The sequence below is a fragment of the Puntigrus tetrazona genome, unplaced genomic scaffold, assembly GCF_018831695.1.
Source record: "Puntigrus tetrazona isolate hp1 unplaced genomic scaffold, ASM1883169v1 S000000148, whole genome shotgun sequence".
NCBI lineage: Eukaryota > Metazoa > Chordata > Actinopteri > Cypriniformes > Cyprinidae > Puntigrus > Puntigrus tetrazona.
The window spans coordinates 877501-903334 of NW_025047824.1; the positions used below are offsets into that span (position 1 = coordinate 877501).

At 41.0% G+C, this 25834-nt stretch overlaps 3 protein-coding genes and 1 long non-coding RNA gene across 8 annotated transcripts in view; 2 read left to right on the forward strand and 2 right to left on the reverse strand.

Moving 5' to 3' along the window:
- The window catches only part of LOC122332816, a 53650-nt gene that overhangs the window by 180 nt on the left and 27636 nt on the right, over positions 1-25834 (reverse strand). Inside the window, exons 4-5 of one of the 2 annotated variants that reach the window (XM_043230235.1) lie at positions 203-448; positions 1-114 (exon numbers count right to left, since the gene is read on the reverse strand). The exon at positions 1-114 is cut by the window's left edge and continues 180 nt beyond it. In XM_043230235.1, coding sequence (XP_043086170.1) covers positions 1-114; positions 203-448 — 360 coding nt within the window. Of the gene's footprint in view, positions 449-25834 lie in introns of both variants that reach the window. The other variant, XM_043230236.1, reaches the window with a different exon arrangement.
- Positions 1785-6987, forward strand: LOC122332821. The gene is made up of 3 exons (XR_006248539.1): positions 1785-2508; positions 3327-3792; positions 6390-6987. It is a non-coding gene; the product is annotated as an uncharacterized LOC122332821 (long non-coding RNA).
- On the reverse strand, positions 10342-13433 carry LOC122332817 (SLAM family member 9-like). Of its 2 annotated transcripts, XM_043230237.1 has the most exons (5): positions 13274-13433; positions 12687-12995; positions 12255-12308; positions 11941-12186; positions 10343-11852 (listed from the first exon to the last, which is right to left on the reverse strand). In XM_043230237.1, the coding sequence occupies exons 1-5, from the start codon at positions 13320-13322 to the stop codon at positions 11710-11712; spliced, it is 801 nt and encodes a 266-aa protein (XP_043086172.1). In that variant the 5' UTR covers positions 13323-13433; the 3' UTR covers positions 10343-11709. The 2 variants fall into 2 exon arrangements, with proteins under 2 accessions (XP_043086173.1, XP_043086172.1); XM_043230238.1 differs by lacking the exon at positions 12255-12308 and having other exon boundaries at positions 10342-11852.
- LOC122332818 lies at positions 19032-25418 on the forward strand. Of its 3 annotated transcripts, none has more exons than XM_043230241.1 (5): positions 19032-19264; positions 24089-24394; positions 24493-24613; positions 24724-24868; positions 25111-25418. In XM_043230241.1, the coding sequence occupies exons 1-4, from the start codon at positions 19231-19233 to the stop codon at positions 24863-24865; spliced, it is 603 nt and encodes a 200-aa protein (XP_043086176.1). In that variant the 5' UTR covers positions 19032-19230; the 3' UTR covers positions 24866-24868; positions 25111-25418. The 3 variants fall into 3 exon arrangements, with proteins under 3 accessions (XP_043086176.1, XP_043086175.1, XP_043086174.1); XM_043230240.1 differs by having other exon boundaries at positions 24724-24802; positions 25114-25418; XM_043230239.1 differs by having other exon boundaries at positions 19033-19264; positions 24724-24802.

Consider the following 25834-nt stretch of genomic DNA (forward strand, 5'->3'; position numbering starts at 1 on the left):
GAGACGAGCAGGAGCTCAGATGTTCGAGCAGAAACCCAACGGTGAAGATTCCCACCAGACCAGACAGAACCAGACGAACCAGAGCCTCGGTGACCCCGCAGCGATCCACACAACCTGAAAGACAGAAGACACCTTCTGTAGAAAAGAGAGCGCTTTCTGTTGCGCTAGGAAGAGAGTTTTTTGTGGCGAATGACCGCTTTACCTTCCTGTCGTGGGCAGATGTCTTTGTGAAGACGGACGGTTTTGTTGTTCACCGGGTTTGTTGCTGTACAGCTGTAGATCTCCGGATCATCATGATGAAGCTCTAATGGTAAACTGAGGTTGATGTTGAGATCAGGATCGCTGGTCCGGTTCAACAGTTCACCTCCTTTGTACCACGAGATGAACACGTCTCGGTCGTTTCTCACCGAGCAGGACACGGAGCAGACCTCTGTTTCCTGTGATGTACCTGAAAGAAACGAAAGACGCATTTCCATCGCTGTCATCATTTACAAAAAGAGCCCCATCATAACAAAACTAGTGGAAAAGATACAATATTATCTTTAGCACTGTTGCAGAACTTCTCGAATCATTTTATAAACTCAGAATTCTAAGAAAAGACTAATTGAGGGGAAAAGTCCTAATTGTAAGCTACAGAAGTTGTATTACTTCTTACAGAAATCATCAAGACAGACCTGTAGGCCGGTGCAGACTAACTGATGAGCTTCTCCAGACGACTGGTACAGAGACAGACGCTTTATGACAAAAGACGACTTGAACATCACCTTAAAGCCACATCTCCCTTAATTAAAGACGCCAGTATTGCAATCCAGTAATAATCAATCTAGTCGATATCCCGCAATTTCCAATAGAGGTATCTCACCATAAACATAAACATCGTATCTCCGTCCGGTGAGGCGTGTATGTTATGCGTTGTGGTTCATGTGCAATATGTAAGATCCTTCAAAGATTGCGGTTTATTTCAGATCAGAATTAAGCCTCAAAGCTGCCCCAAGCAGCTCAACGAAGAAAAGGTTTTGAAAGAAAGGCGAGGTCTTTGATTTCTTCTTGTCGTGTATGTTTGTACGACGGCAGAAGATGATCTAAAGAGGGGCGAAGGAAGTATTTCTGTGGTATTGACGCTGTGGGTGAAGTTCAGAAGCGTTTCTTCGTAGTTATATATAGTTTGTGTAGTTATATTCAACTAGGTATAGTAATTATAGTGTTTCAACTAGGTATAGTAATTATAAAATGTATAGTATAGATGGTTAACTGTTGTATAGCTCTATTGTTATTTTTATTTGCACTGTTGCATGTTTTCCTGTGTGTGACCAGTATGTAGCACCGTGATCCTGCGAGAGAAGCTGGCAAGCTCTCCCGTTCAGCTGTGCCCCGCCCACACACTCAGCTCTCCCGTTCAGCTGTGCCCCGCCCACACACACAGCTCTCCCGTTCAGCTGTGCCCCGCCCACACACACAGCTCTCCCGTTCAGCTGTGCCCCGCCCACACACACAGCTCTCCCGTTCAGCTGTGCCCGCCCCCACACACAGCTCTCCCGTTCAGCTGTGCCCGCCCCACACACACAGCTCTCTCGCTCAGCTGTGCCCCGCCCACACACACAGCTCTCTCGCTCAGCTGTGCCCCCGCCCACACACACAGCTCTCTCGCTCAGCTGTGCCCCGCCCACACACACAGCTCTCTCGCTCAGCTGTGCCCCGCCCACACACAGCTCTCCCGTTCAGTTGTGCCCCCGCCACACACACAGCTCTCTCGCTCAGCTGTGCCCCCCACACACAGCTCTCTCGCTCAGCTGTGCCCCGCCCACACACAGCTCTCTCGCTCAGCTGTGCCCCCCCCACACACACAGCTCTCTCGCTCAGCTGTGCCCCGCCCACACACACAGCTCTCTCGCTCAGCTGTGCCCCGCCCACACACACAGCTCTCTCGCTCAGCTGTGCCCCGCCCACACACACAGCTCTCTCGCTCAGCTGTGCCGGTAAGACTGGTAGCTTTGCTGTAGGGATTCCTCAAGTACGCCGCAAGTGTTTTTTTCAACACGTTAAAGAGACTTAGAGTTATTAAAACAAATCCGTTAGTAGATGTCACCTGAACTGATACTGACGATTCTCATCGTCATCGCCGGTAAGTAAAGCTTCTTCATACAATAACACAAACGTGGATAAACGCTAAACAAAATTAATGTTTAAAATCAGGTGCTGCATGTGGCAAAAAGATAGAGGCGAAAAATGGAGAAGACTTTTCCTTCGTTGTCAACACATCTGAGCCGAGGAAAGTCATTCTACAAAACGTAGAAAAGAACGTGACCCTAGATATCTTCCGCTACTGTTCCGAAGAGGAGCGAAAGCACGGCTGCAAGATGAAGAGATCGGGAAGATGTTCATCCCAGATCAGCAAAGAGACCTTCAACATAACCTGTCTTCATGCAAACCCGAGCGACGCTGGACATTACACTGTCCGAGTTACCGAGAAAAATTGGGACGAAAATCCTTTTACATTTTCATTGAAAGGTTAGTACTTTAATAATCATATAAAGTAATACATAAACGAACTTTATGCGGCAAACCGGAATTGGTTTTTCATGCTCTGTTTATGTGCACGTGCGTAAAAAAAGACACTTATACTGTATTCTTTGCATGCTTGTGATTTTAAGAAGACTTGCATTAGGTAGAAGACCTTGGGTAATGAACACACACATACCATTTGTGTAAAGAGCGCAGAATGGCATCAGAGAGTGTGACGTATGTGAACCGTATGTGAACTCTATGAAGACTATTCCCATGCACATGCTTAAAATAATGATTTGAACTTAATTTGATGCGCTAGTGCACACACGTCATCTAGTTTCTGAAAAGAAGAAGAACTCGTCCATGTCTGTTATCTTGACTCATGTTTTAATCCATTTATTATGTATTTACATTACTGTTCTGTTAATGTGCTTTTTGTGTGTTTATTAATGATCTTTCAATGTTTTTCATAAACCACCTGAGAACTTTTCTGTCTGTTTCTCAACTTTTTGTCTAGTATGTTCAGATTGTTCGACACAAATAAGCATCCAACATACTTAACACATTTGTCAACAGAAAGGACATTTGGCCTGATTAGTTATTAGTTATTGGCCATACTTATGAATACACAGTACTACAGTATAAAACTACAGTATTCCTAGTTTAATCTATACACTGCTCTAATTCACTTCACGTATAGCACAGTTGATAAACAAATGTGGTTCATAGCTTTGCATTGCATAAAAAAACAATTAAACCAGTTTTCCATTATACTATGCATTGTCATTATATACATCTTTAATACTGTTGGTTTCTTTTAGTAATTGACCCTGGTCCTCCATCCATCCATCCATTTACCACACCTGCTATGTCCAGCAAAGCAGAAGAGACAATCGAGACAGATGACCTAACCACCGCAATCATCATAGTGGTTGTCTTATTGTTGGCCATTGTCGTTATTTTCGTTATTGTTGTTATTGTCGTTATCTGCTGTAAAAAGGCAAGTGTTATCAGTGGTAAATTACACAACACTTTTATTTTTGTATTAATATTGTAGCACTTGAGAAATTTTGCTGAGGAATGAAGTCATAATAGATCAAAAAAATGTCATTTATGTACACTGAATTCTGCTTGCATGATGGTATGGTACTAAAAATTGCATTGCAATTACATTGCAAATTAAGATTTTAAATGTCAGATATTTCATCTACCTACAGAAGAAGCGAAAGAAAAATCACACGGAGGATCCAGGAGAAAGCGCTGCTCTCAACTTAAACACCAATGCAGGTCAGTCCAGCAGAGGACACTGGGTTTTGTATCATAAACACATTTTCTTAGGATTTTAACATTTTACAATCTGGACTAATGCTGCCATGTTAAATAATCAGTTATTTTTACACTACACACTAAGAACACTAAGAAACACCCCCACCGCCCGCGTCGTCCTAGTCCTGTATCAAGATGTGATATTAGGGGAGATATAGAGGGTGGGTGGGAAGAGACCCCTGACAGACCGGCAAAAGCTGCCCAGATGGGGGGGGTTCAATCACCCCTAACTTGAGCATTTGTTGAATTGAAGGGGGTACCTCGTTCGGTCAGAATCTCGGCTGGTATGCCAACCCGACTGAAAAACAATGCCTGAGCGATTGTTTTCGCTGTAACCTTCCATAAAGGGACTGCCTCTGGGTAACGGGTGGCATAATCTACGATAACCAGCACGTGTTCATGTCCCCGGGCATACTTCTACAATGGCCCTACGAGGTCCATCTCGATGCGCTCTAAGGATACATCGATGATGGTGTAGGGGAACGAGAGGACTGGGGGGAGGAATATGTGGCGTGGTCAGCTGACACGTTGGGGAGGCTTGGCAAAAGCGCTTTACTTTGGCCTCCAGGCCCGGTCAGTGGAACCAGTCTTGGATGCACTGACAGGTATTGGCCACCCCCAGGTGTCCTGCCATCGGTGGGCGTGAGCCAGCTCCAGGATAGCCTCTGTTTTAGTCTTTGGAACAACCAGTAGCAATTTCTCCCCCCACCCCCCTCCACTGGGCGACACAGTACAACAGGCTATTTTTGACGACAAAGTGTGGTAGACGATGGGGCCCAGGCTGTACCTCTTGGCCTTCAATCACTCAGACTTGAAGCCAGCAATGCTTGAGTCGGTCGTCCTCTTTCTGAGCCTTGGCGAATGAGGGGACTCACCTTCTCTCCCGCTGTCGGAGGCCAGTAAGGTGGGACGATCTTGGGATGCGTGGACTGGCCTCCGTCATCGGTGGTTTCCCCTGGCACTGGCAGATTGGGTAGCGGCAATGAGCAAACGGTTGAACCCTGGCCAGTCTCTTCCGAGTAGTACTGGAACCGGAAGATCTTTCAATCGCTCATCGTGCGTAGAGGGAACCGCTGGCCTGCTGATTGGTTGCCGAGTGCCCTCCGGCACGCATCACTCCTGGACCACCCTCCGGGAAATGACAGCGCTCGCTCCCCAGGCTCTCGCTGTTGGGCCGTGTTCGCCAGCTCCACTGCCTCGACGAGCTCCAGGTTTGTGGTTAGGTTTCTCATCCTCACCGCCTGCCGATGTGTACGGGGAAGGGCTCACAGGAAGCGGTCAACAACGATGCGCTCCGCCACCTGACCAGATGATTGGATCCTATCCAGTAGCCAGTGTTGAGCGAAGCGGGTTAGTTCAGTGGCTTGAGTTCAGGCCGGAACACGGGGATTATATTCCTAGCTGTGGAACTGCTGGGCAGCCGAAATTGGGGAGAGTCTGAGCTGAACAAGGATTTCTCTTCTAACTTCGTATAGCTCTCCGTGGCCTCGCGGGGAAGAGAGAGGGCTCCCAGGGCCTTGCCGGTTAAGAGGGGGGCCAGCACTCGTGCTCAATTGTCTGGGTGCCAAACTTCAGCATTTGCAGTGATTTCAAACACTTGCAGGAACGCCTTGATGTCATCATGTGCTGACGTCTTCGGCAGCAGCTTGGTGGCTTGGGCACGGGGGTCTGGCAGAGGAACGCATTGTGCGGTGGCAGTCCATAGAGCGACGAGCCAGGTACTCAACAATTTGTTGCTGGTGGACGCTGACCTCGGTGAGCTGTTGTAGCAGTTCTTCTATGACGGGGGAGGAGCGCTACACCAACTGGTGCACTGCGGAGAAAACAGAAAAAAAAACTTGGAGTGAACAAGAGATCACTTGCCGGTGTTTTTCTTCACAATTTTGCATGCATTCTCCACCACTGTGACGCAGGGTGAAGAAACACACGGCAAAGAGAGATCTGATAAATACCCCGGAAGGTGGATTTATTAAACAACAGTGAATAATACAGGTCCTGGTCAGTGTCCCAAGTGGTGTGCGGTGATGAGGTGCTCTCTCTTTCTCTTCCTTCCTCCTGGTGCAGTGGATCCGTGCCGTAAAGTGGTGGCTAATCGGTCGCACACTGCTTTCTAGTGGGGAAAAAAGAAGAAATATTATTCTCAGCTTCCATGGAGATCATGCAAGGCATACCTCGTGGCCTTTTTTATGTCTGGCCTGTGACGCTCGTCTTTTGTCTTTTGCCAAGATTTGTAGCTTGCCAGATTGTATTTCTTACTATCGCAGGAAGTGTACACTGGTCAGTTGTAAATGACAGATTTTTGCAAAGTAAATAAGAATACCTATTTTCATAGTAAATCATTCAGTGAATTAGTTTTATAGTAAAATTAATCTGATATTCCATATTCAAATTAATAAATTTAAACCCTGTCAGTTTTTGGTGAGGGACTTTACTCGGTTAGTATTTCCATAGATAAATAAACATCACAAATATTGGCTATAGAAGTTAATATATTGTTTTAGTTCCATATCTTTGAACTCAATAGGCCTGAATAAAAACTCTCCATTTTTTACAATCAGCAGATAAACCGGACACAGAGGAATCCTTAGAGATTGTGGTTGAGACAAACTTTTCCGGGGACATTAAAGAGAGACCTGAACAGGGTCTGAACAAGGGCTGAAAGCCATTGAGATATCTCATGCAAGTCACCATCACAAAAAAGCTCTTCTCCGAGACGAGCAGAAGCTCAGATGTTCGAGCAGAAACACAACGGTGAAGATTCCCACCAGACCAGGCAGAACCAGACGAACCAGAGCCTTGGTGACCCCACAGTGATCCACAGAATCTGAAAGACAAAAGAGATCACAGTGAGGTCAAGTGTGTTGTAGTAATTAGTTTATGCCAGTTAAGGTACAGCTTGCCTTTTATTTCAGGGTTTCTGCACCTATGTGTTTAAATGACACTTGCATGATAGAGATGGATCAAGGCTGTAAATGTTCCTGTACTGTATTTGCATGCTTTTGTTTCAATGGTCTCCACCACTATGTACCTTTCCCCCTTGAAGCCTATATACTCCACTGTGTTATGTTTTGGTTAGATTTTTTTTTTTTTTGAGATTTCTTGAAGACTTCTTGCAGATGACTATAGCAACAAAATAAAAAGACACTCCTGCTTTACCAAGAATTTCCTGGTCTCTTCTTAAAAGAAGCTAAAAACGTTTCCAACAGTTTTCATGTTGTTGGCAGATCTTTACAGAAGGACGCACATTTCAATGAAACTCTAATAGTTTTTACTAGTTACTCGCCTGCTGCACTCCCGAGACACAGCAAAGCATCTTGGGTATCTGCTGCTCAGATACACCTAAACCTACTTGATACTTTTAAGTTTTCAATTATTGAGTTCCGCTATAATATGAGACGTGAAAAGGAGAACAATTTTGGCAAAAGGCAGACGCAAACTTGGGTCGCTTGCCTCAAAAACAGTGTGCACTTTACAACCTGCGCCACTGGAAACATTAATTTATGGCGCTCTGTTATATTGTTGTGTTATTAGTGGGCACGGGTAACATACATAACTCCTGGCAACAAGGCCGCCTATTCCGTTTATCAAAAGGCGACAGAATACTACAGAAAATGGCATATAACAGTCATTTTTTTTCTTGGGAAGGACCCATCCACATTTATTTTGCTTCTGACGCCCATACATTTATTGTAGTTGTTACATCCCAGGACGCAGTTATGTATATACATAACCTGTTCAATTAAAATATTAGAGAAAGAACTAGAAAGTACATTTCCTGAAGAAAATTTGAGTGGTGCTTTACGTGGGAAAACTCGCCACTCGGTTTCTAGTTACTGGTTACCATTGAGTTTCATAAAGTTCTAAGCACTTAGCTAATCACTATTAGCATGTAGCACTGCTAGCATGAGTAACATGAAGCCCAGTTTGCTAACATGAGCCAGAAGAACCAACTCCCGTGTCTATACAATGTTTTGATGCAGAGATAAAGGTGTTGCTAAACGGTTGCTAGAGTAAATTGGTTGGTTGCTAAAAAGCAGCTTGGTAGCTGACAATGATGATATACTTGTCACTATGAATAATATAAATGAAGTCCCGTGCGTCTATGACATTCAAAATTTGGATATAACAATTTGGGTTTGGGTTGCTAGTGGGCTTGATAGTGGTTGCTATGGTGTGGTTAGGAAGAGTTTAAATAATTCATGATTGGTTGTTTGCTGCCCTGATTGAAACGAGCCCACCCCTGTGTCTCTATGATACTGTGATCCAAAAATATATTCTTATTAATCAATCGATCATTTTAATTTTTTTATAGCTAGCTTATATAGCTAGCTGTTGCTAGGGTATTGTTTTTGGTTGCTAGAGAATGACTTGGCAGCTGTTGGTCATGATATTATAAAGACTGCTTGTCAGTATGAATGATATAAACCAAGCCCTATGTCTCTATGACTTTTAGACTTGTGTTTGGGTTGCTAGGGGGCTTGATAGTGGTTGCTAAGGCGTGAATAGGAGATGTCTATGGTGACTCAGGATTGGCTGTTTGCTACCCCGGTCAAATGAGCCCACCCCCATGTCTCTGTGAAGTTTTGTTTTGAAGATATGCAAATTTGGATTTTGGTTGCTAAGGTCATAGTTAATGGTTGCTAGGGCGTGGCTATGAACAGGTGAAGTAGTTCGTGATTGGCTGTTTGCTTCCCCTGAGTCAAACTAGCCCACCCCCATGTCTCTATGACGCACTGATCAAAAGATACCCATCTGAACCATTATAATGGCAGTCTTTAGGATCTGTTGCTAGGGTGCTCTAAATGGTTGCTAGGGCGTGGCTTGACACCTTCACAGTGATTCAGAGACTTTGATTGGTTAGCTGAGTAAAATGAGCCCACCCCCATGTCTCTGACATTTTAATGCAAAGTTATTTTAAATTTGTAAATTACCATAGTAGGAAAAACACATGCGCTTATTTCCCTCACCATAATAAGTCTATGGGGCAAGTTTGGGGGTCTCTTGCCCCCCAGGGGTAAAACTTATACCCCACCGTTGGATATGTTCTCGCTCAGCTTGATAAAGTCTTCAAATGTGGTGATTTACAAGTTTGTACGAAATTCTCGCTCTGAACCACGATCCGTCAAAGTCGGTTGCAATGCTAAGTCATGGGTTTTTCCTGCCATTTTTCGCCCGTTGTACGATCATCGTACACCTGATTGTTTATAAAAGTCATAGCACACCTTTCCTCAATACCCCGTACAATTTGACACCTGTTTCTTGGGTCTGTGGCGAAAACTGTGGGACTAGTTACGCACCGAAATTTGTACGGAATCTATAATAAGTATAAGTATATAAGTATAAGGAATAGTAATAGTGTGCTTGGCCTTAAAAGGCAAGCATTTGCAGTGCAATATAAATTATAAATTACTATAGCACTATAAATTGTTCTCTAAAGTGCTGGCGAATTTGCTAAGAAAGTAGGGGATTTACAATAGAGAATTTTACACGGTGGGATTGCCGTTAAATCTTTTGTTTCAATCTTAAATCCTGGTGTTGGATTTGGATCCATGCTTTCATGCAACGTGTTAGGCTAAAGCCTTTGTTTTCTGTGTAGCAGAATTTATTTGTTTTGTGTTTTAAATGTCAGGAGGTCCTGTCGCGCCTCACTAATGTGCTAAAATATATTTACTGTTTTATTTATCTGTTTACTTCAGTCGCATTTATGCTGTTGTTCATCACCAAAACAAACCATCAAGCAGTACTCAAATCAAGCTCTTTCTATGTTTCCGTGTACCCTGCTGAAAAATAAAACAGCTAAGACCAGCCTGCCCAACTAAAACCAGCTACTTCCAGCTTAAACCAGCTAAGAACTGCCATTTTTTTCCAGCAGGGGTCATCTGTGAAACTGAAATTTAATCTAGTCCCATTTTGGCTAGTCTGTACATGCTAAAGCCTTTGTTTTCTGTGCAGCAGAATTTATTTGTTAGTTTAGGTGAAACCTTTTCTTTTAAGGGTTTTTTTGTGGTGTTCAGAGACACATATTTAAACGTCAGCTCATGAATTTTCTGTTAGGCCATGCCAAAATGGCAATTTATAATACTACAAAACACAAAACTGAACAAAACACAAGCTGTAATTTAGAGGTCGTTTTTTTCAGTTACGTGAAATTCAGGACTTTAATTGATTTTCGATATTTCAAAGTTATGAACGATCCTGTTTCTTCTGAGTTGATCTGATGCTATAAGGGGGCTTTGTGTGAGGTCATTTTGTGTTTGTATTTCACGCTCCTCCTGGGTTTTGGTTTTGTTTGGGAGTACACCCGCTGCTGCTCCACATGTTGTTCAAGGCCATGTTCTGAATGCCCCCAGGCAGAATATCCTGTACAGGCCAGATGTCTTTCTGAAGAAGGCCTAAGAAGAAGTTTGGAGAGGGATCTGCCTTGTCGCTTTTTCCGTATATAGAAGTAAATTGCTAATGTGCTAAAATATATGTACGGTTTTATTCATCTGTTTCCATTTACTTCAGTCACCAAAACAAACCATTAAGCAGTACTCAAATCAAGCTCTTTCTATGTTTCCGTGTACCCTGCTGAAAAAAACCCCAACTAAAACCAGCTACTTCCAGCTCAAACCAGCTAAGACCAGCCCTTTTTTTCCAGCAGGGGTCCTCGTACTTCACAGATTCAAATCTGTGAAACTAGTTAACTGAAATTTAACCTAGTCCCATTTTGGCTAGTCTGTAGCCATTTTGTGTACATTTAATAACCTATATCTACAGACTAGGTGTCTGCTAAAAGTAACAAATGTAAATATTTGCATATTTTTAGGAATCCGATGCCCCGATTGTTTAGCTGGACTGTTCTTAGATTTGGCACACACATAGAAGACAGTCTCAATATTAGATATAGCAATAGTTTCTATCTCAGCCTTTAGAATGCCACCATTGTTGTCCAAAATAACAGTTAAAACTGTAAAAGTTGTCTTGTGTTTATGTTCTTAACTTTTTAACCATAAAGGGCAAGCAACAAAATTAACTCTTTCCTTTGATTCCTTGACTCATGCCACCCAACACTGATCACACCAGATCAGTTTGGTGGCAGCACCCATTGGTCAAAACAATAACTATTTCGCTTAAAATTAACAGATGTCTAACAGATGTCTGAGCCTAGAACCATTCATTTGTCATATCTGCTCTTTTCTGTAGTCAATGGAAACTGCTGAAGAGACACATCCCAGACAATCAGCCTAAAACAAATAAACATTGTTGCCTTTGCAGTGATTGTTTCTGTTATTTCTTCTGATTATCGACTGCATTGCAAAAAGGCAAGTATTGTTAGGCCAGTTAAATAAATTAGGCAGCACTCATGTTCTTTATGTATATTGTAACATTTATATATGGTAAAGTTAAGGCTATGCATTTTACAATGCAGTTTTGTTTTGGGGGAATTTAACATTAAGTTTCCTTGAGAGGTAGATCATCAATGTTTCAGTCATTGTTGATTATTCTGTTTTTTGGTCTAAATATTATTTTGGTGTTACAAATGTTTATGTGCAGTGGTTGTTGATTGTGATTTAAATCCTAACATCCTGATCTCTCTACAGAAGCTACAAAGTAATGCTGGTAATGATGGTGCAGTTTTCCAGAGAACAGTCCTCTCAACTCAACCAGCAGTGGAGGTCAGTCCAGTAAATAACATATCGTAAACAAGTATTATACAACCTGGACTATCTTGGGTGCTCAAGTTATCAGATATTTTAAATAAATGTTGATGCTACAGGGTCCTGAACCTTAATGACATAAAAGGATGACTAGAAAAAACAAGTACACAACATTATATGCTTTTAAAAAAACAACCATAAGGGCTGAGGCTGCCATTGTGATGTCTGATAGAAAAAGTCAACATGCAGAAGCAGCAGCTCTTCTCAGAGACGAGCAGGAGCTCAGATGTTCGAGCAGAAACACGATGGTGAAGATTCCCACCAGACCAGACAGAACCAGACGAACCAGAGCCTCGGTGACCCCGCAGCGATCCACACAACCTGAAAGACAGAAGACACCTTCTGTAGAAAAGAGAGCGCTTTCTGTTGCGCTAGGAAGAGAGTTTTTTGTGGCGAATGACCGCTTTACCTTCCTGTCGTGGGCAGATGTCTTTGTGAAGACGGACGGTTTTGTTGTTCACCGGGTTTGTTGCTGTACAGCTGTAGATCTCCGGATCATCATGATGAAGCTCTAATGGTAAACTGAGGTTGATGTTGAGATCAGGATCGCTGGTCCGGTTCAACAGTTCACCTCCTTTGTACCACGAGATGAACACGTCTCGGTCGTTTCTCACCGAGCAGGACACGGAGCACGTTTCCTCCATCTTTGATAAACCTAGAGGACATATGTTGAGTCAGGTTAATTCTGAACATTTGAAGAAACAAAAAAGGGTGGTGTCTCACCTAGAGTTTGGTTTAGACCAGCTGGAGACCTGATGACAGGTACAGAAACGGGCCCTTTAAAAGACACATTGGCATCAAAAAGGAATATTCAGGCAATATGAATGGGAAATCAACAATTTATAAATGCCAGTAAACACTGATGACAATTTCAAGGGCCCGGAATAACATTTTTAAAGAAGGGGCCCACCCTACACCAAAATATTCGCAGTTGAGCGGAGATCTTACATGTTTGAAAAGACATGGGAGTGAGTAATTAAAGACAGGATTTTCATTTTTGGGTGAACTATAGCTTTAAATAACCTTTGACTGAATGGTTCTTTGTGGAGCCAAAAAATAAGCAACTTAATTTGTGTGATCTTATCAAACACATTTGCTCTGTTCCGTTTGGATAATTTTTGCTATTTTTAAGAACCAGCTGCCACTAAAACTTACTGTAAACGTCCACTCTGAAGCGTTTCTCTGAGACATATTCACTGTGAAGATAAACGTGATAAAGTCCGGAGTCACTGCTGCTGATGTTCCAGATGTTCAGAGATCCAGTCTTTGGGTTCATCTTCACTCTTCCGGTTCGTGTTTCCTCATAAAATGGTTCATATCCCTGATACATCTGTGCGATACGAACAGTTTGACCGCCTCGTTCAAACAGCCATGTCACTTCGCTGAGACTCTCGGTGTGTGTTGTTTGTAAAGCGAGAACATCTCCCTCCATCGCAGTCTTGATCTCTTCACCATTCACTAGATCTGAAAGAGAATTAATACTGGTTAGATACACCATATTACTTGTACTCTTTGAATATTTTGTATACTATCATGTATAGCCTATAGAGGCAAAATGCATTTAATGACTACATATTTCAGATGAAAATATTACTTGAATATTAATATTATTGGAAACTTTGCAACTAAAATAACTGTGACAGGAAACAGTCCCTTCACGGCATGAACTGACTACAAAATGTTTCAGTGACCACAACTAAAAGAATGGCAAAAACAAAATGTACTTCAAATATAAATCTTACCCTCCATACTGGTGAACAGCGCAGTGAAAACCCACAAGCTGATAGACATTTTGATCAATTATCAGCTATTATTATACGTCTGTTGATTTTTATCAATTTACTTCCCACTAAAGCTCAAACATCAGTAGAGTTTCAGTTTCAGACTTTCTACAGGAAGTGGCACATGACCACAATAGCAGACCCAACCAACTATATAGCAGCGAAAAACCTTTCAACAATAACCAGCAAAAGAAAAATCCTTTCAACAGTGAATTATTAAACCTTTTTTATCTTAGTGACCGACTGTTTTTTAACTAATCCACTCCTCTCGTGTCAGCCAAGACAGCCCCTCAACATCCAGAGACCTGAGGTACTCTGGGCGGATCTCGTCCACCTCGTCTACTCTCGTCTATTTGATGTGCTTTGCCACCAAATAGCTTCTCAACAACCTCAGTGACCTCAGCCAGGGTAACGGTGGAGTCCCTCCCCGGGTCCCCGGCCTCTGCTCCCTCAACGTGTTGGCAGGATTGAGGAGATCCTCAAAGTATTCCTTCCACCGCCCGACAATATCCCCAGTCGAGGTTAGCAGGTTCCCACCAGCACTGTAGACGGTGTTGGCAGGGCACTACTTCCCCCTTCTGAGGCGTCAGACGGTTTGCCAGAACCTCTTTGAGGCCGTCCGATAGTCCTTTTCCATGGCCTCCCCGAACTTCTCCCAGACCCGAGTTTTTGTCAGCTGCCTCAGGAGTCCTACGAGCCAATCCTTCTTCAGCTTGACGGCATCCCTTATTTCTGGTGTCCACCACCGGGTTCGGGGGTTGCCCGAATGGCTCCGGATGGCCGCGTCGACAATAGAGATAGAGAACATAGTCCGCTCGGATCCCTCAGGATCCGGTCAAAGTTCTGCCGGAGGCGGGAGTTGAAGATCTCCCTAACAGGGGTCTCTGCCAAACGTTCCCAACAGACCCTCACGGTACACTTGGGCCTGCCGAGTCTGTCTGGCCTCCTCCCCCGCCAACGGATCCAACTCACCACCAGGTGGTGATCAGTTGACAGCTCCGCCCCTCTCTTTAAATTTGTATTAGATTAAATTGTCAATCTGCTAATTTTAAACCATTTTGCTAATAAAGCTATTTAAACAATTGCTGACAGGGGTGGGGTGGGTTGTAATGAATCTTTCAAAAGTGTGAACCGATGTGCAAAAAGACAGCAGAAGCTGAGAAACCGGATGTGACTCTGATTGAGAATTCAGAAATAGATACGCAATGCACACATTGGGTGTTTTTTGTTGGGCTTACATGTTCTTTGCACATAATACACTGGTGTTGAGTGCTAATTAAAACGCCATTACGCAGAGTAATTTACATACACATTTACATTTTTTGAGTTTTTGAGACATAAAGTGTAGCTGAGTTATGTCGTATTGGACATTGTATTGGGTTCTTCTTTTTCAGTAGCATTTTGCATTATGTGGCTTGTTTTTTCTTCTTTTTTGACTAATTGTTACAACCAGTGTGTGTTGTATCCCACCCCAGATGGAAAAAAGGCACTCCATGTATTTGACATCAACTTATAAGAGAAGCAAGATTCCTGCACAGTTTTCAATGGGTACCTTTTGTAATACGCAAATGTGGGTACTTTGTATAAAAGCTTGAGTACTCTAGCTTGAAAACATTGTGATCTATAGATGCTGAAGCAAAAAGTGTTACACGATACAACAGGAAGATAAGCATAAGAAAATATATAACTTAATTTACCTCTTATTATTTCTTTGTAGTCCACACACATGTTTGCACCTATTGTATCATCTGTAATGCCCGTGTACAGCTGTGTCAGAGAAATTAAACTTCATGTGGAATTCAGCGGATCCTGTGTTTTGACTGAAACCCCCCCAGGACGGCTAGATACCGGACCTCACCTAATACAGTCCATTTAGTTATAGTTAGAATAATTATTTTCTAAGCACAGACTGAATGAAGCTGTAAGTGACTGCAAAGTCCAGCGAGAGCATAAAGTGGAATATCTAATGCTAGATGATAAGACACCACAAGTTCATACTTGGTTGCATGGCCATTTATCAGAGTATCAAGTACCCATGGCGAACAGGAAGCTGTTCGCAGCTTCCACCTTTCTGAGCTCGCACCCATGCAGATTCCATCTAACTGACATTTAATCAGGATCAAGCACACACAGAAACCAATGTTCCCTATTGTAATCTTTCTATGGGTTTCTATTCTCTTTCTTCATGTATAAATAAAGATGTGTGAGGGGCTGCGTTTCAGAAGCAAACTGAAGAGAGCTGGAAACAGTTCACTTCCCTTGCAACTGAAGCGATGTCACTTGCAAGTTATACATTCTCGTGTCTATTATTGAGTCTTTAATTATTGAGTTGTCTTTGGGGTGGTAAAGAACCTTAAAGGGGCATCCAGACCCTACAAACGCAAAACACAAATGCAGCTCAAATGCAGTGTCGACCTCACAAAGAACAAAGAGATCCAACAAAAACCTAAATGCTGGGATTGCAGATGTCTTTGGTGTAGCACATTGGATGAACCAGTGTGGGGAAAACGAAAACCTTGAAGACCTGAAGAGAACTGAACAGCATTTCTTAGCCACTGATGTGTTTTGATAAATGAGCAGTGATTTGTTTGTATAACAGGTTTTCATCTGCATGCATAGCACTGGCTTCTCTCATTTACAAACTACTCAGACTTAAACATTAGGTTTTTTTTAAACATCATTTCTATATAATTTATTTATGTGTATATATATATATATATATATATATATATATATATATATATATATATATATATATATGTGTGTGTGTGTGTGTGTGTGTGTGTGTATGTATATGTATATATGAGTGTCATGACTTCAGTCTGATCAGTTTGTTTTTGTTTTTCGTCTGTGTAACAATTTGCCATGTGCTTGTGTTTTCCTTCCCCATTGTCATCTGATTAACCACTTCAGCTGCCTTCTCACCTGTGGCTCATTAGCTCCTTAATTGCCCCTCTACTTAAGTTCCCCTTGTTGTGTCGATCGTTGTGGTGTGAAGAGGCTGCATTTGTATCCATGCCCTGTCCTGCCTCGTCTATGTAGGCGCCAAGCATAGCTGGTAGTTTTAAGTTTTACTCCTTTTGCTCGCTCTGCCTCTTGTCTCCTCCAGATCCCTGTTCTTGTCCTGGTTCCTCCTCACCTGCCCCTTTTGGATCTTTTGCTGGGATGATGCAGAGACTATTTGAGCAGATTGCCTTACGCCAGACGCTCCCTGCCTAGCGGATGTGACTGGAGGCTTGTTTATTGACTGTTACTTGATTCTGTTGTCTGGTATTACGTCTTCCGTCCCTCTGCCCCAGTCAAGTTTTTTTTTTGTTTAAAGACAAGATGTAAACTTAAGTTCTAACCTTCAACTGAATCCTTGTTCGTTCGTTCCTGACAATGTGTGTGTATATGTATATATAAAATTCAAAAACAGTTGTTTGTCTCATGTAAACACAAACTGTTGAGGATTAAATATTGCATATTTATTTATTTATTTATTTTTTTTGTTCTAACAAATAATTTATATTTAACAAACCATATAATTTAAGTTTACACTTAATTTTTCCATTTCTGGATCTAAACGCTTAAAAGAACTAAAATTATATATAATATTGATATAACAAAGGATTCAATAACTGTTGAAAGACTTTTAAGTTAAATATTACCAAAGAACCAAACGATATGCACAGCAATGAACTTAACAATGCTTAAATCTAGTGGTTGGAAGAGGCTCGTAAGCACGAACTTCAAATAAACAGCGATTCAGTTGCTATTATGGCAGCAGCGTACAGGAGAATAAGAAATCTCACATCGGTTTCCATTATTTGCCATAGTGCGCGAAAACCCGAGTCATTATGTTAATGGCGGCAAGGCATATTCAAATGTGCGATTAATAAACATAATAAATATCTATTAAGAACAGTCAAGCTGGCGATTATCACTAACGCAAAGATCAATGGGCCATGCGCACTGAGCCGGCCTTTCTAACAACGATCACTTTGATTTGGAGAATACCTGTGAACCGTTTGGTACACGATATGCATATCGTTGCACGCACGCGATGAGATGTTTGACAGGAAGAGAGCGGAGAGCCAGTCGTTCATCTCTTAAAAGAGTATATGTGGCTAGCAGTGGTGAGTGTTGGATTACGGTAGTATAACGGTTGGGTCTGCAGCCGTCTCTACGAAAGAGGTTTATTCAGAATGAAGTATTAACAATTGGCAGTGGCGTTTAAAACTTCTTCAGTACCTGCTATGCAAGTAGAAATGGGAGAATTTCCACTGGAATTAAAAAGGATTCAGATTATTGCGCTAGATTGCAGAGACATAATGATTCTTGTCCCACAAAAGCAGCATTGCAGGAGTGATGGAAAAACTGAAGAAATCTAAAGGAAAACTTTGATCGAATTGGAGCAAAAAGGAGATTTTTACCCAAGAATAAGCCTTACAGCAGTTTTTTAAATACAGGTTAAAGTAAGTAAAGCAGAGGTTAAATGCACAATTTGGGAGAAAATAATTAAAAGATGACAAGAGAGGTAGGATGGAGGGGAAAAAGGGAGGCACTTAAATCAAATTCAAAGTTGTCAAGTTCAAAGGTTAAAAAGAATAGGCTGGGAATTGAAAATAGGAAAAAGGATAGTGTTGACTATCAATCACTTTTATTTAAATAGCGCTTTTAGCAATACAGATTTTATAAAAGCACTGCACCGTGTCCAACAGGAGTGAAGAGTGATAGTGATGTGTGATGATGAGATTAAACTTTCTTTTTTTTTTTAAGCAGAGACGGTCTGTGTAGTCAAGTTGACGATAAGCGCTAGAAGTTAAGCGTCCCCAACTAAGCAAGTCATAGGCGACAGCGGCAAGGAACCGAAACCCCGTCCATACAGAATGGAGAGAAAAAACCTTGGGAGAAACCGAGATACAAGAAGATTACTTACAAACCATTCCCTTGTGGTGGAAGTGACGGTTCTACCATTCAGCTGTATGGAGTTCACACAAGCCTAGATAATGATGTGACATTTCGTAACTTTGCTGCAGAATTTCCACCATTAACATCAATGTCATGTGACCGTAATAAATCTAGAGTATGATTTCCACAACGAGTAGGTCCTGTTGTCTAACCCCAGTAGAGTTCTGGAGGTCTAAGAATGCATCTTTCTCATTATAAACTATTTCATTTATTAAGTACGGACTGTTGTTTTGGTCTTGTTCCATGTGCTCTGTGTTCCCTACCTTTGTTCCTGTTAATTGTATCATTGTCTTCACAAATCTCTAGTTACTTTAGTGATTTCCTTGTGTATTTAAGTCCTGTGTGTTTGTATTCAGTTTGTCCGATCGGCGAGGTTTTTGTTCGGCCTGCCTGCATATTGTTTTGTCCGTTTGAAGAGGATTAAAACGGTTTAAGTTGATTTATTTTCGTCGAGCGCTCCTTCACACTAAACCCCACCCTGACAGTAGGACACGGAATAGAGTATTGATTTAGTTTTTAAAGGAGGCAGGGGTTTTCAAAAGTATTTAATGGATAAGTCACGGCGTGTTTCTGTGTTTAAGTCGAGTCTGCTTTCTCGTACAGCACACACATGCAGACAGCTGAAATTACAAGTGCAAGGGAAAGTGTAAGAAAGGGAATGGACCAAGTGTTATTATGACCTGTTATCTGATCCACACTCCAGAGCAGAGGAGGCGGTAATGCGCCAAGCTGGATGCCAGCCACCTTTAAAGTGGAAAGAAGAAGGTTGCATAGGTTTACGTGGCTGACAGAACTTTCTCGAATGCCTGCCGCTTATACGGAAAGTCTCTGATTTGCGTTATCCGCAGGTTGAGGCTGGCTGTTGTGAATTTCATCCGATCAGAAAAACAAACAAGTAGCACCTTTCACTATTTATACGTGAGTGTTGGCGCAGCCCCATCAAAGGAGCCAAATGCTGTAGGAAGATGCGTCATTTTCTGCTAGTTCTTTTCATCTCAAGTGAGTATAATAATAGGCCTGTTTTACAGCAGGTGTGCTTCTAAACGTTGTTTGAACGCGTCTGTCGTCTCTGTGCGCTTAAAACCGTCACCTCTAGCCTGAACGACTTGAACGACTTCCTCCAAAAAGGTTTCACTGGTTTTTGAAGAGTCTAAACGTTCAAATGATTTCGAGTCATTTAATCGTAAATAGCGCTAAAGACATTTCCAATGACCGAAGGCCTCTGTTCTGAAATATGCAATGTCACGTTGCATCACGTGCTATCATTTCCTTGCGCATTTTATTTTTAGTTTGTCGGGTTCGGGATCTTTGTTGGGAAGAAAAACGACAGAGGGCGGTTTTGATTTGTTTATTGATTGCAAATCCTATTGAAGCCAAAGTATACATTCAGCCCATTCGTTGGCGACCGTTTATCTGTCCCAGTAAAGTTAGCTTGCGGTCTGATATTGAGATTTCATCTGGCTATAAAATCTGCAGTGTCTTTGATATCTTGCGTCGTTCTTCGTACATTCGGTGTGCGTTCTTAACTTGTATGCTAAAAGTAACAAAAAAGATTAAATTAATTACATTTATAAAATGAATAAATAAAGAGTAGCCAAAAAAAGAGGTCTCTGACAGGAGGACAATACTTTTTCCTTTTAAAACATGCATTTAATTGACTAAGATGTTATCCACATTGCTTTTAAGGTAATATATTGTCCTAAAAAGGAGTTTGCGTTCAGCGGAGCCCTGAATATAAAAAACAATGTGTACAGTTTCATGTTAAAGTGTTTCCACCCCATAGAAGGTGGTCGTAAAGAAAAACTCAACGTGGCTCAATGCATTAAAGTAATATTTATTGATGCTAATTATAGGCAAGCAAGCAACCCAGGATATGAATGCAAAGTTAAGTGTTTTCCTCCGATGGAAAACTATCTTAAAAATGCTTTAATGGTTGAAAACAGTGATACTTTTTCCATTTTGATACATTTTTAGCTGTACAAACGGCTTGTTTTACTGCTTGATATTGCAAACTGGTGTTACTTTTAACATATTAATGTATCGTCTTAATAATAAACACAAAGCACCTTATTACAGAACTGTCGCGCGTTCCCCGAAAACATTCCACAGTCTAAAATAAGGCGGATGAGTTAGTGGTGTCGTAACAGTAGTGAATTTCTGTCGTTCTGTCTCTCACTGTAGCCAAATGCATCCACTGAGTCACGTGATGCATGATTAAAAAAAAAAGCCCAGCATAGCAGGGGAGGAGCATAAATGTTTGCCTATGTGATGTGAAAAGAGCAGCATATACATGGACACAGACTACAAGTCTGCTCTCTCGAATGTACTGAGCAATAAGTGTAGAGAACAGAAAAAGTGCTAGTGTGGATCTGACACCATTATCACCGGTGGCCAAAATTACAGTCTCCTTGCCTCTCCATCTCAAAACAGAAAAAACTGAATGCGGTCCAGACTTGCCTAATTCAATAAACCAAAAACTGTGCAAAACGAAATGTTGTCAAACCCCCTACATCCCTTAATTTGGCAAAGCTATGTACGAGAACATTTACAGAAAGTGTATGAACAAGCCCATAGCAAATAGTTCAAGAGACCAACTGTGTGTGTGTGTGTGTGTGTGTGTGTGTGTGTGTGTGTCGTTTGACAGCACTATAACTGACTGTAGCAACATATACAAAAGCAAGCAAGATGTTGCAGCCAAAATAAATAAATCTTGTCAGTACTGCAGTAGCGTTTCTCTTTTCTGCCATGTTTGTTTAAGCTGTAGATTGTGTGTTCATGATTGATGCAATAATACGCTCGAGGTGGTTTAACGTAAACACTCTCTTATCTGGAACGTGCTCAGGTTGTGAAATCAGCAACCTTTCAGTGCTTTCAGCAATTTATCTGAGTTCTATTCTGCAAACCTCTAAGTAAACTTAATAGAAGTTAATAAACTTAACACTTTAATAGCAAGTGGCTAAAAAGTTGCTTTTAAAGTATCATGGGAACAGTTGTATTTTGCAGAAATCTGTGGTAAGTAGTGCAATATATAGGTCTGAAATGCATAATAATAATAAAAAATGCAAACAAGACTATGAACAAACTCCATCAAATCAGTCTAAACTTTGTGAGAGTTACTTATGAATTTAGTTTTTCAAGTCAATGGGTGATTTTTTTTTGCTTGTTGAATCGGGCCATCGCGGGATGAACCACATTTTTAATATTAAGAGAAGATCCCCCAATGTGTTATTTGTCAAAAAGCAGTAACTTTTTTTTTTTTTTTAAGTTAACATTTACTCAACGTTTTTCAAAGGCATATCTGATCCAGCGGCCCTTATGTTGAGCCCTACGTTTTTTTCTTCTTCCTGTTTTAATGCTACATGATTCCAGGACATTAATTTCTGACCTTAAATATCACAAACACTTTTTTGTCATTGTCATCTGTATATGAAACTGTCAGTCGAAACTGAAAATGTGTCCTTAAAAATATTGATATATGTTATATATGATATATGTATAGTTCAGTGTTTTCTTGTATCTATTAATGAGGGACTTGTGGTGTCATTTATTTATTGTGTGCGTGCGTGTGTGTGAGAAGTAAAAAGAAGAACAGGATTGTTGATATTTAATACTTCTATGAATTAGAAGCACATCTTAACTTTCACTAAAACCTCTAAATTAGCCTGAGCAAAAACATTCAGTTGATATTACAATATATCTATACCTTCAATTAAAGGATCACGTGATGCACGCGTTACAAGCTGTCAGTGCTTTTAAAACCAAAGGCAGATTCTTATAGCTTTTCCTGAAATGGCTCTGGATGTGTTTTCATAACATCTTCCAAACTCACCGTGTCTCTTTAGTCAGGATGAAGATGTATACATTTCAGTTTCACCAGGCGACAGATTTTACAGCTAAGTTATTATTCCATCTTACGTTACAACTAGTCTCTAGTCCAGCTTACCTCAACAATGCATATACAATAATAATTTGTATAAATCCTCAGGCTTGTTTTACAGACATGCACACGGCATTATTTCATAAACAACATAGTCGGGAGATGCAATAAAACTTTAGACGCGCCCATAACAACAAAATACAATACTTTATTGAACCTTTTCTGCTAAAAAGCGTGCACACTCAAGCATTTTTGCAAACCGTTTCTGTACAGTCCACTTGTATATGGTGTTTATATAGTGGTTTTTTGTCGGGCTGTAACATCGGGTATACGATCATATTTCTAATTTGAGGCTGTATCACTCGATTCTGGCACCCAAAGTCATCCAGCTAGTGCTGTGACGCAGTTGTAACGTTTTTGATTGGCCTGGTCGTGCGTCGCTCCGAAAAAAACAGGCCAATCAAAACAGAGGCTTATGAATAGTAATTAGACAGGCCCAAATCAACCAGGTTTTGAGAGAGCTCCTAAGAGAGGAACACACACACACACACACACACACACACACATACATATATATATATATATATGTATTTGTATATATATGTATATGTATATATATATATGTTTATATGTATATATATGTATGTATGTGTATGTATGTGTGTATATATATATGTATATATTCTTAAAGACATCAACACCTGAAATAAAAGCCCAAAAAAGTGAAACTACTTCCAAATAGAGGAACACGCTTCTCAGAAATGTGGGCTTTGTAAAAATGTAAAAAGTTTCAGGAGGCGAGGCTTAGACGAGTAACGGTAATGTACAGTGTGTAGAAAATAATGTTTTTTGAACCTTAAACAGCTAAACTTATGTTCCTTGCAGGTCGCAGCTCATCATCCCACACATGCTAAACTTGTTTCTAAATACTTTACGATATAAAAGAAAATCCATATTGTCAGTAAGGGGGTATCTTCCTCATCTTACTCTCCTGGAATAAAGATGGGACTGTGGTCTTGATTTGTCTGTGATTACTGAACATTAGTATAATTTGTAACGAAGTGAACGCACAATATTGTATAAGATGTATTTTTTTTTAAACTAGGTTATAGTTTTACTGCACAATGATTAATTAAATCGGTCCAAAGATCCGTTTAAAAAACAAAAACAAAAACTGTTCTTAAACCACACAAAAAGAACTTCCTGTCTCTGACACTTTCCACTTTTTTAGAGGTTAACCGGTTAACACTATTACGGTTTTTGACTAGTTTATGCCTCATGGAGCATGCAAGTGTGATAATCTTATCTTTTAGTAGAAATGTGTATATAGTACGCTAGAAATCGATGTTTGCACATCGGGAGCGTCGTGGAGGATAGCACAAAAAGTGCATAACTGTTATGAAAAGGTAAGCCGAGGTTTGGGCATAATTCAGCGAGACGCTAAAACTGAGGCCTACTTTCATGAATGTATACTAGGTATAGAATATCGTACGAACCGAGCAAAATTCATGAAAATTCGCTTCACTGGTAACTCACACGTAAGTATAAAGTTTGTTTCGCTCTCAGCGTTGCTCTCTGAGAAGCGCCTGTCAAACAGGGTTGCCAGTATTTCACAGCAAACCCCGCCATTTGACAACGATTTGCAGTAAAAAGAAAAAGAAAAAAAAGCGTCAAATGCACGTTTGTTTGTGCGGGATTTCTGCTAATAAAAATCGCGTTACATGAATGAATTACATTATTGGGGTCGCTGTAACCCGCGGATATGAAAAACATGTTTAAAACAGCCTAATACTTGGCAACACGCGTGCGGAAACCGGAAACGCAAACTTGAAAAAGAATATTACGTTGTGAGCGTGAATTCTCCTCACGTACCAAAGACGCTGCAAAGTAAAGCGAGGCGTTTTAAGCGCGCCACTAAGCAATACAGATATGTATTTTTTAATCAGGTGCCGCGAGCGACACGACGGTGGTTGTAAAAAGCGGAGAAGAAGTCATCCTAACGGCCGAAAAGCCGGGAACGGGGGACGTCGAGCGAGTGACGCTGAGTCGTTATAACCTGACGAAAATCTACCGCTACTGTTCCAACAAAGAGAAGGAGAGAGGGTGCACCGCCATCGACAACGACAGAGTCAGACTCCATCTCGGACCCGAGGAGGTTTCTGTAATCATTCGTGACGCCGACGCAGGAGCGCACTTTCTCGAAGTGATCGGGAGCAGCGCTATCAACGAAACCTTCACACTTGTGGTCAACGGTCAGTGCTGTGAAAATGCATTAAGGCCATGACTTTATTTGGACACGACTGTGGATGTGACTTGATTTAATAACATTTCCTCTCAAAAATAATTCTAGAGTCTTCTCGTGGCCCGCCCGCCACAACTAGCCCTGCAACTGTAGTGGTCATCGTAGTGGTCATCGTAGTGGTCATCGTAGTGGTCTTCGTAGTGGTCATCTTACTGGTCATTATAAAAAGGCAAGTATTCTCACACTAAATGCACCAGCAGGTCTGTTTCCACGATGCATATTTTGTACACCTATTTTTTACAGTGTAGCGTGATTGTAAATTTCTCATTTCCTTTACAGAAAAAACATAAGAGACTTGATTTCCTTGACCGCGCGTCGGACACAGAGGTGCGGGCCGGTCAGTCCAGCATCGCCGGAGGTCAGTCCACTAGACTTGGCGCTTCTGTGGGTCTTGTGTCACGATCGAAAAGCGTCGTTTTAATCGGTATTCAGCATTTTACAACATGCGGCAGACTAGGCTTACAGTTTGACAGACAGTCACAAGGGTCAGTGCTGTCGTTTTTTAAATATTCAAGAGCTAAGCAGGTTAATTAGCTGGGTGTTGTTACAGACTATATTAAAACGTCAAGGTTTCTGACACCTGTCGAGATTTGCACCGTGAATATTATGCTGGTTAGCGTTTGCGGGTAGTTACACTAGTTGAACTTTTTTCCCCCCTGTGATCAGCAGGTCATTGAACACAACACAGACACATCCTCCGACCAACGCTGCTTGGTAGAGAAGAAACCAGAAGACCTTGAAAACACCCGTCCAGAGACACTTAATTTAATCCATATTATTAATAATAATAATAATAATAATAATAATAATGCTATTACTGCTAATAAAGATTTTACTATGCACGTATTTGTATAAACATATAATTGTCATTTCTATTAAAATCTGATGTATTCTTTCTAATAAAAAACAATTGCATTATTCTTTGTAATAATGTTATTAAAAATATACAATTGATATTTGAATTTGAAGTGTTATGTTACTACTAATAAATAAATATTATGATTTTTAATATAGCTTTCCTTGCTGTATTATTAGTGCATAAAAATGGTCAGTTTTCATATTTGGAGGGGAACAAACATCCCTTTTTTATTTCTTAATTCTTTTTTTTTTTAGATCTTTCTTCCTCAGTGTGAACTTTGGTGCCAAAATGCTAATACTTTACGGCCCTGTCCCAAATCATGTCCTCAAGGTTATACTTTAAACAGTTCTGTCGTTGTGGTAGGAAGAGAGTTTTGTTATACCTTTTGCATTTTTATTTGGGCCAATTTTTTTTTTTTTCATAACATGCAAGATAAACACAACGTAAAACGGAGTAAGTGTTAAAAGTAAACTTTATTAAAAACTACAACTAAATATTATGACAATCTACATGGAAAATAATAAAAGGAAT

What these genes read in the sequence shown, in the direction of transcription:
- LOC122332817 (XM_043230237.1), bottom strand. Translation starts at nt 13,322, where the DNA reads ATGTCTATCAGCTTGTGGGTTTTCACTGCGCTGTTCACCAGTATGGAG. An exon ending in GCTGTTCACCAGTATGGAGG is followed by an intron (nt 12,996 to 13,273) that starts GTAAGATTTATA and finishes ATTCTCTTTCAG; the next exon opens with ATCTAGTGAATGGTGAAGAG. An exon ending in CATCTGCCCACGACAGGAAG is followed by an intron (nt 11,853 to 11,940) that starts GTAAAGCGGTCA and finishes TCTGTCTTTCAG; the next exon opens with GTTGTGTGGATCGCTGCGGG.
- LOC122332818 (XM_043230239.1), top strand. Translation starts at nt 19,231, where the DNA reads ATGCGTCATTTTCTGCTAGTTCTTTTCATCTCAA. An exon ending in CTTCACACTTGTGGTCAACG is followed by an intron (nt 24,395 to 24,492) that starts GTCAGTGCTGTG and finishes AAATAATTCTAG; the next exon opens with AGTCTTCTCGTGGCCCGCCC. An exon ending in TCAGTCCAGCATCGCCGGAG is followed by an intron (nt 24,803 to 25,110) that starts GTCAGTCCACTA and finishes CCCTGTGATCAG; the next exon opens with CAGGTCATTGAACACAACAC.